This window comes from Herpailurus yagouaroundi, unplaced genomic scaffold, assembly GCF_014898765.1.
Source record: "Herpailurus yagouaroundi ecotype Mexico unplaced genomic scaffold, PumYag 159, whole genome shotgun sequence".
NCBI classification, from domain to species: domain Eukaryota; kingdom Metazoa; phylum Chordata; class Mammalia; order Carnivora; family Felidae; genus Herpailurus; species Herpailurus yagouaroundi.
This window is the reverse complement of record NW_024412400.1, coordinates 75,312,384-75,321,360: the sequence shown is the minus strand read 5'-3', so window position 1 is coordinate 75,321,360 and position 8,977 is coordinate 75,312,384. Positions and strand designations below refer to the sequence as shown.

The 8,977-nt window shown below is 41.5% G+C and overlaps 1 protein-coding gene across 4 annotated transcripts in view; it reads left to right on the top strand.

The window, feature by feature from the left end:
- Positions 1–8,977, top strand: part of LAMP3 (lysosomal associated membrane protein 3) — a 49,193-nt gene that overhangs the window by 7,253 nt on the left and 32,963 nt on the right. Inside the window, exon 1 of one of the 4 annotated variants that reach the window (XM_040480874.1) lies at positions 5,328–5,524. The exons of 1 other annotated variant lie outside the window; for it this stretch is intronic. In XM_040480874.1, coding sequence (XP_040336808.1) covers positions 5,476–5,524 — 49 coding nt within the window. In that variant the 5' untranslated portion in view covers positions 5,328–5,475. Of the gene's footprint in view, positions 1–5,327; positions 5,525–8,977 lie in introns of those variants that run through there. 2 more of the 4 variants (XM_040480875.1, XM_040480876.1) reach the window with 2 other exon arrangements.

Genomic DNA, 8,977 nt, shown 5'->3' with positions numbered 1-8,977 from the left:
AAAAAAAAAAAAAAACCAGGGAGGGGGACAAAAACATGAGACTCTTAAATATGGAGAACAAACAGAGGGTTACTGGAGGGGTTGTGGGAGGGGGGATGGGCTAAGAGGGTAAGGGACATTGAGGGATCTACCCCTGAAATCATCGTTGCACTATATGCTAACTAATTTGGATGAAAATTTAAAAAAAATAAACAATTTTTTAAAAAGAATAAAGAATATAACCAAAATAAAGAAGATTATTAAAAAATGATAAGGTGATTAATCCATCAAGAGGATATAGCAATCCTAAACATTTACCCATCAGTGACAGAGCTTCAGAATACACAAAACAAAAACAGAACTGCAAAGAGAAATAAATCCATAATTACAGTCAGATATTTCAACTCCTCTCTTGCAAGAATTGATAAAGCAATAGAAAATCAGGAAGAATATAGAATATTTGAATAACATATATCAACCAATTTAACCTAATTAACATTTATAGAACATTGAATACAACAACAGAAGAATACACATACTGTTCTTAAGTGTGCACGGAACATTTAACAAGACAGACCATTGTAATGAGCTGAATTGTGTTGTCTAGGGGCGGGCGGCCCGCCCCCCATGTTGTGTTGGCCTTAGCCTAGAAATGCCTGAGGCACTCACCTGAACTGCATTACTCATACAGAGCCCCCACAAACATTTCTTCCTACAGGGGCTAATATTGTGGTTGGACAGGCCCTTGTGGTTCTTACTATGACTCCAGGATGCACTTCAGCAAGAAACCATCAAGGAACTTTGCAGATTTATTACTCACAAATTCTGAAGGTACATGGGATACCTGAGAGCCACATGGGATACCTGAGATCATGGGTAGAGAGAGGAAGAGAGCACAAACCTGGGTCTCTGCTTGGGTTAGGGTCCATGGCTGGAATGTCTAGATTCACTCTTTATTTGCTAATTTTAAGCATAAGAGAGAGAATTAGGGAATGGGAAGGGAGAAGCCAAAACAATGTTGAATAGAACAAAGTTGGAGGGCTAACAATACCTGAAATCAAGGTTTATAAAAAAGTTACAGCAATCAAGACAATTTGATCCTGACATAAAATGATAACAGTGGAACAGATATATATGGACAACTGATATTCAACAAAAGTACAAAAGCAATAGTGTGAAGAAAGGATAATCATTTCAATAATTGGATCTGGAACAGCCAGTTTTCTCTATGCAAAACAATGAATTTGCATCCACATCTCAAACCATATACAGCCCTCAGTAAGATTAATAGATTTCTCATGAGAAATCATTGAGGCCAAAAGGTAAGCTGATATATTTAAAGAGCTAAAAGAAAAAGATTGTCAAGTAAAAATTCTATATCCACAAAATTATTCTTCAAAAACTGAAAGAGAAATTATGACATTCCAGATAAACAAAAACTGAGCTAATTTATCACTTGGAAACCTACCCTACGAGAAATAGTAAAAGGAGTCCTTCAGGCAGAAATTCAAGGTTACTAGACAGTAACTCGAATCCATATGAAGGAATAAACCAGTAAATGTAACTACATGGGTAAATATAAAAGACCTAATAAATATATTTTTTGTTGGTTTGTCTTAGCTCTGGCTGCTATAACAAATTACCATAGACTGGATGCTTAAACGACAGATTTATTTCTCAGTTTTGGAGGCTGAGGAGTCTGAGATCAGGGAACTGGCATGGTTGGGTTCTGGTGAGGGCCTGCTTCCTGACCCATAGACAGCTAGCAACCTTCTTGCTGTTTCCTCCCTTGGTGAAGAACAGAGTGAGGGCTAGCTCTCTTCTTCTTCCTGCAAACACTCTAATCTAGTCAATGGCTCCACCATTGTGACCTAATTACCTCTGAAAGTCCCCACCTCCGAATACCACCATATTGGGCCTTCAATATATGAATTTGGGGGGAACAAAAACAAGATAGCAAGATAGTCTTTTATCTGGTGTAAAAGACAACTGCATAAAGTCTTTTATCTGGTGTAAAAGACAACTGCATAAAGTAGTCATTATAAACCCATGATGATGGATGTACGATGTATAAAGAAGTAATTTGTATGGCAATAGCAAAAACTGTGGAGGGAAAGCAGTGGAGCTATATACAAGCAAAGGTTTTATGTGCTATTGAAATTAAGGTGGTATTAGTACTAGAGGGTGAGATGTTCAATATAATATTCAGGGAAGCTACTAAGAAAGTAACTTTTAATATATGGTAAATAGGACAAGGGAATTAAAACCGTATACCAGAAAAATCTTTTTAATCCATAAGAAGACAGTAATGAAGGAGTGGAGGAACAAAAAAGACATAGAAAACAAAAGCAAAATGACAGGCATAAATCTTACATTTAATGTAGTCACATGAAATGTAAATGGGTCAAACACATCAATTAAAGTGCAGGTACTGACAGAATGAATTAAAAAAACATGACCTCATGATATGCTGTCTGCAAAGACACACTTTAGACTCAAGGACACAAATAGATTGAAAATAAAAAGGTGGAAAAAGATATACCATGTACAGAGTAACCAAATGAGAGCTGGAGTACCCGTAGTAATATTAGACAAAATAGATTTTAAAACAAAAATTGTTAATAGAGGCAAAGAAGGACATTGTCTAATTATAAAAGGATCATTCTATCAAGAATATATAAAAATCATTAACACAGAGAAGCCTAACAACAGAGCCCCAAAATATGTTAAGGAAACACTGACAGAATGGAAGGGAGAAATAGACAATACAATAACAGTAATTGGAGTCTTCAGTACCATACTTTCAATAACAGGTAAAACAACTGGACAAAAGACCAAGCAGGAAATAGTCTTGAACACTACAGACAATGGGAATGCTCCAGCCCCAACAAAAGCAGAATACACATTTGTCTCAAATGCACATACAACATTCTTCAGGATTGGTCATATGGTAGGCCATAACATACTGACTTGTCTCAATAAATCTGAAGGTATTGAAGTCATAGGTATGTTCTCTAATCCTATTGGAATGAAACTAGAAATCAAGAACAGAAGGAAATTTGAGGAATTTACAAATCAGTGGAAATTAAACAACAAATTCCTAAATAACCCTAATAATGGGTCAAAGAAGAAATCACAATGGAAATTAGGAAGTAATTTGGGATGAATGAAAATGAAGTCACAACACACCGAAATTTATGGGATGCATCTGACACAGTGCTTAGAGTTTCCAATGGCTTCTGATACACCCAGATGTGGCATCTCTTCTCTAGTTAAAAGCAGGAATCCTGAAAAACAATTCCAACACTCTGATCCTCTGATCTGCTCAGGAGATTGGTTCCAGACATCCTCCAGCAAATGTTGACTGGATCAACCATTGAGCCTTCTCCCCCAAAAGCCACAGAACCTTTACCATGTGCCAAGCTAACCCCTGTTTTCATGTACAACTTCTTCCTTCAAAATGTTCAGTGGCGCCCATGACCTCTTGGGTTGAGGCGAACTCCTCAATCTGGTGTTTTGGCCTCTCCGAAATGACACTAACTTGACATTTCAACCATACTCCCCACTACTCCCAGTGCCCTCTAGTCAGGCTCATAACCACTCAAGAGATTTTGCTCCCTGTGTGCCAGGATACAGGGCACAGATTTCAGGGCTAGGCAGGCCATAATGCAAATCTTAGCCTATTGTATGATGCTGAGTGTTTCAGTTTCCACATCAGTAAAACTGAGATTTTAAAAACCTACCTTGAAGAGTGACATATGCATTACACAGTGCCACACACACAGTAGAGGGTCCTTCTATAGAAATAAATAAATAATAATATAATAATTATTAATATTAATATTTATTAATACTATTTATTGGTTGTTATATTAATAATAATAATATAATATATTATTGGTATTCTCCAACTATCCACATCCTATATGACTTTCAAGTCTCTCCAAGGTCTAACAACCACCAAGTCATCTCTGACTATTGCTTTCCTCATCTAGTGTAGCTCTAAGCAGCAAACCATTGGTCAGTCACTCTGGCTACTATTGTATATTAATAAATATTATTTCTCACCTAGGCAATAAGCAACTTGAAAATTAATATCATATTCTAGTCTAGAACACCTCTTCAGCAGTAGTACGACATAGTGCTTAAAATCCTAGACTCTCAAGCCAAACTGGATTCACAACCCAACTTCTTCATTTATTACCTAAGTGACTTCGGTTAACCTCTCAGTGCTCAATTTCCCCATCTGTGAAATGGGCCAGCAATGACAATTGTTCCCAGATAGGGCGGCTGTAGGGCTTAAATGGAGTAAGAAGAGTGTCTGGCATATAGTATCTGCTTAATTATCGTCTGTTGAATAAATTGACTCAAAGTCCAGAATATTAGTCCAAAGTTGCTAAAATTAGATTTACTGATACATATTAATCTTCACCTTCCACCATAAAAATTTCAATTTGGAAACACACTATTCGCTTTGGTAAACTTGCTTGATTAGAGTGTTTATAGCAACATAGATCAAGTCATTGTAGCCAAAGTTGTTTTTCAGGAAATTATTTGAGACTAAGCTGAAAGCCCTAAACCTAGTATTCAGGAGGGTATCCTAATATACTTCCTAAATGTGTATTCCTCACTGGGACTCACAGCCCTAAGAGATAAATCATTGTTTTGTCTAATTAGAAGAGAAAGGAGATAGGACATGGGAAGGTTGCCTTTCCAAGATATTGAATATTTTTTGTGTCTGAGATAAAGCACCTGAGAGTAGGCAATATCATGCCTATTGTACAGCAGAAGAAACTGAGGCTCAGAAACATTACCCAAGGTCATACAACTGGTGGTCAGATTCAAACCCAGCTCTCCCTGACTCCTAAGCTTGTACTCCTTATATTCCCTACAAGGTGATGTGGCCATGGGCATAGAGCAGAGTTACCTCAGACTTTTTGTGAATACACACAGAGACAGTGCTCTAGACACGGAGTTTGAAGACTCCTGCTCACCTTCATGAATGAGGGGTTGGCTTTCCCCTGGCTGAGAAGAGTCTTTGGGTTTACAGAAATGTACTTAAGATCTTAGAGAAAAAAGGAGGCCTAACTTATGAGAAAAAGAAGCTGGCACTGCCACAGGTCCTCCACGTCCTGTGGAGAAATGGTCTCAGATGCCCTTCACCTTGGCTGGAGTAGGGGGAAGGGTGTGATCCCCGGCCCTCACAAACACTAAAGGCAGAGATGAAAGTGGCTGCTTTCACACAAGGGCCACTTCTGGTTTCCTTCCCCACTCAGCGCACCACTTGGGAGGGAGTTTCAGCTACTTCTCATAATGAAAGTGACGTTGGTTTCTCTGCCACAAGTGAATGAGGGGCAAAGAGAGGTATCTTCTTTGTTCCTGGAGCCTGCCCTGGAATTAACCTTGTACTATTCAGAAGATCAAGAAGTGCTAAGCCTGGCAGCAGTGCAGCAGCAGGGCCAGCCCTCGGCGAGGCCTCTCTCTGGCTCCCCAGTCATGCCCTGGCAGCTCTCTGCAGCGGTAGTGTTCTTCGTGTCCCTGGCTGGTGAGTGACCCCCATGGCTTTCTGTGCTGCCTCTGGTCCTATTAAATCCTAATGCATGCTAGTGCCACTGACCAAGGTAAGACAGGAGAGACTGGATATAGCTGCATGGCCTTAGCTACTGTGGTATTTGGTGTGGGAATATCTCCTCCTCAACACAGGGCACGCTTTCATTTTTTTCCTCAAAGGCTTTCACAGCTTGGGCTTGTTGTCCGTGAGTCTAGTAGAGTAGGTGTCAACTCGAGAAGACAGTGACACTATACCTGGGTCCCAAATGGGTTCTGGGCACCTTATCAGGGCAAGTTTGTAGAAATCACTTAGAGTTAAGAGATGGAGAATTGAGCAGGGGCTTAGAGATCGGGCTGTTGCTATACTGTCTGGGAAAAGCACATTATGCCTTGCTTTTCCTGTTTATCACGAACGGAAGTGCCGTATTTATATTATATAAACAGCGAAGTGTGAAGGTGAATGAGATGTGGTCTGACAAATTATGCCATTTCAGAGAGGTATAAACCGAGGAGTCAAGAAATTTTTTTTTAAGTACTACTATAATTCAGATCAGAGAAACTATCTGGGAAACTGAGCTTTTTTTTTTTTTTTAAGTTTATTTATTCTGAGAGAGACAGATCAAGTGGGGGAGGGACAGAGAGAGGAGAGGGAGAATCCCAAGCAGGTTCAGTGCTGTCAGCGCAGAACCCTACTCTGGGCTCCATCTCACAGAATTGTGAGATCATCACCTGAGCCAAAACCAAGAATTGGATGCTTAACTGGCTGAGCCACCCAGGCCCCCTGGGTAACTGAGCTCTTAATGATTATTGTATGTGCCCACCCTCTGCTTTTATGAAGAGCATTTTGTCCCTTGACATTGGGTCCTCTTGTGTGCTGTTATCTACTTGATGGCTAATCCACAATTTCTTCTAGAAGCACTGAGTTGAACACTTGAAGGAACCAATTCTGTCCATATGGCCCTGCTAATAACATGCTCACATGAGGGATGCAGAGGCACTTGACAACAACATGAACTGTCAGGAAAGTTGGGTGAAGAGTCAGGCCAGTGTCCTAATCCAGGCTGCTTTACTTCTGCCATGTTTTCAGAATTAGAGTGTCACATTCTTCTGGAGGCAAAAGGCAAACTCTAAGCTAATAAAAAAGCAAAAGATCTCAGTCTAGCAGTAACCCTCCATGACCCGTGTGTGAGCACCTGTTCAGAGAGGGTCAGATGACTGGCAGGGTCAGAAACACAATGAGGGCTCAATAAATTCACAGGCAGTTTCAGAGGAAGTGTCTACCCTGCCCTTTCCTCTCTGAGCTGCAAATTCTCTAGGGTGAACCTAGTGAATGAAGTGTGTGAAGGGGCCCCATTTTCCAGATGAGGGTACTGAGGCAGGTTAGGGAATTATCCATAGTCACTCAGCTAACAAGTGGCAGCCTGAGATTTGTATCCAGGAAGCCTGGTGCCAGGGTCCATGCTCTGTACCACTGCACCACACAGCCCTGTATGCATAGGTTCAAGAGATACTTGTTGAACTGGAGATGAGCAAAAACCATTGGACATTTTGGTAGGAGAGACATAGCTTCCAGGTAAACTAGCTCTGTAATTTTTATCCAGTCACTTTGCTTCCCTGGTGTCAAATTCTTCCCCCATAAAATGAAGGGATTTAAGTTTGTATCAGTTGTGTTTAGATTCAGCTGCTCATAGGAGACAAAAGATAGCAAAATAAATGAGATAAATGCTTGTTTCTCCTTCACGTGAAGACAAGTCCAGAAGAATTCACACCAGGTCTGGTGAAGGGCTCATTATTATAGGCCCACCCTCCTATGTGTGATGTTCACCTGCAAGGTCTTTTCATGGTTCTAAGTGTCTGCTGCAGCTCCAACCATCACATACAACTTGCAGGCTGGTTTGAAAAGGAAAACACAAAGGCAACAGAGAGGTCTTGAAGGTGACTAAGCAAGCAGCCCTACAAGCAGCCCTCCTGGAAGGCCCATATAACCCTACAACTTCTACTGCTTTGCCTCAAATCCAGTCACATATTCCCACCGAGCAGGAAAAGAGTCTTGGAGGCCGGGTTCTCTATTTCAGGCATCAAATCCTCAGCTTGAATTTGCAGTTCTGTGACTAAGGAAAAAGGGGAGGCTGGATTTGGGAGTAATTAGCCAGCAGTCTATGCCACAGGACTGGAGTCCCTTCTTTACGAGGGTCCTTTTTGAATCTCAAGTCCCACAGGAAAGTAACAGAGATAAGATTTACATCTTTTTGCTAAAACTGAAGTTTAAATCGTGCCAGAAACAGTCTTCCTGCAGCACCCAGCTGGGGCTACTTCTGCTGCCTGGGGAGGTGCCAGAGAAAGTATCTGGGGGCTAAATTCAATTCCCTGACCCTGGATATGGCCACAGGGCTCCATTTACTTGCCAACTGTGTTCCCAACTGCAGACAAAGTGTAGCCTCCAAGACCTGCCAGGCCTGTTCCCTCCTGGCCCCTTACCTCACTTCCCAATTCTTATGTCCCCACCATACTTACCCCCTTGCTGTTATCCAGACATACCAGGCTCTGAAGACCCTGTGTCTTTGCACATATTTTTCATCCTGCCTGGGATACCACTTACTTTCTTATCTGCCTAAAGAATTTCCCTTGTGTTGGATTCCCCACTGCATCCCATAGCACTCAATACCTCCTTCTATAATAACTCTGGTCACCTCGAGGAGTGTGGTCCAGTTATGTGTCTGCCTCACAAGGCTTTGGGCCCCTGAGAACAAAGACTCCATGCCTGGCATGGAGCTTGGCTCAGAAGAAGCCCCTCAGATCTGTTGAATTGGGTGTGGCAGGGAAACCAAACAAATGCTATCTGGGAAGGACCAGCCATCTGGAAAGTACCTAGAGAAAAAGCCCTTGCATGGTCACTGACTTCCCCAGGGCTTGGCTGAAAAGTCATCTCTCAGCTCCTTCTGTGGTTGTAGGGGGTCCCAGCCTTCTCACACCTCTTCTGGCAGGTCATCATCTAGAGGAGTCCAAGCAATGGGTCTCAGTCCTGGGTACCTGTTGGCTGAGACTCCTGAATCCTGGAGAGAAGATGGTGGGGGTTGGGGGTATGGGCTTCACAAATTGGCATGTGAACTCCAGAGCTGTGTTCTTCTGAGTAGAGGAAGAGTTGACACAGATTCTGAGCTTTGCCTTGCCCTCACCTCTGCCCACTGCCCTCTTGATGGGTCTCAGACAGACTGGTGAAATAAACGAAACCTTTACAGGGTCAAAGGTCCTGTTTAAGAACTGTGACCCAGTTTTGACAAAGATTGGTCATATATGTGTGGTCATATGCATAGATTTTACAAAACAGTGTATTTTCCAGAATATTATTTCTATTAAGTACCTAATAAACATTTGAACTTTCTAGAATATTTTATAATGCACAGCATATCTACCCCTGTCAGTTATCCATCTAATTCCTGCCCATCTT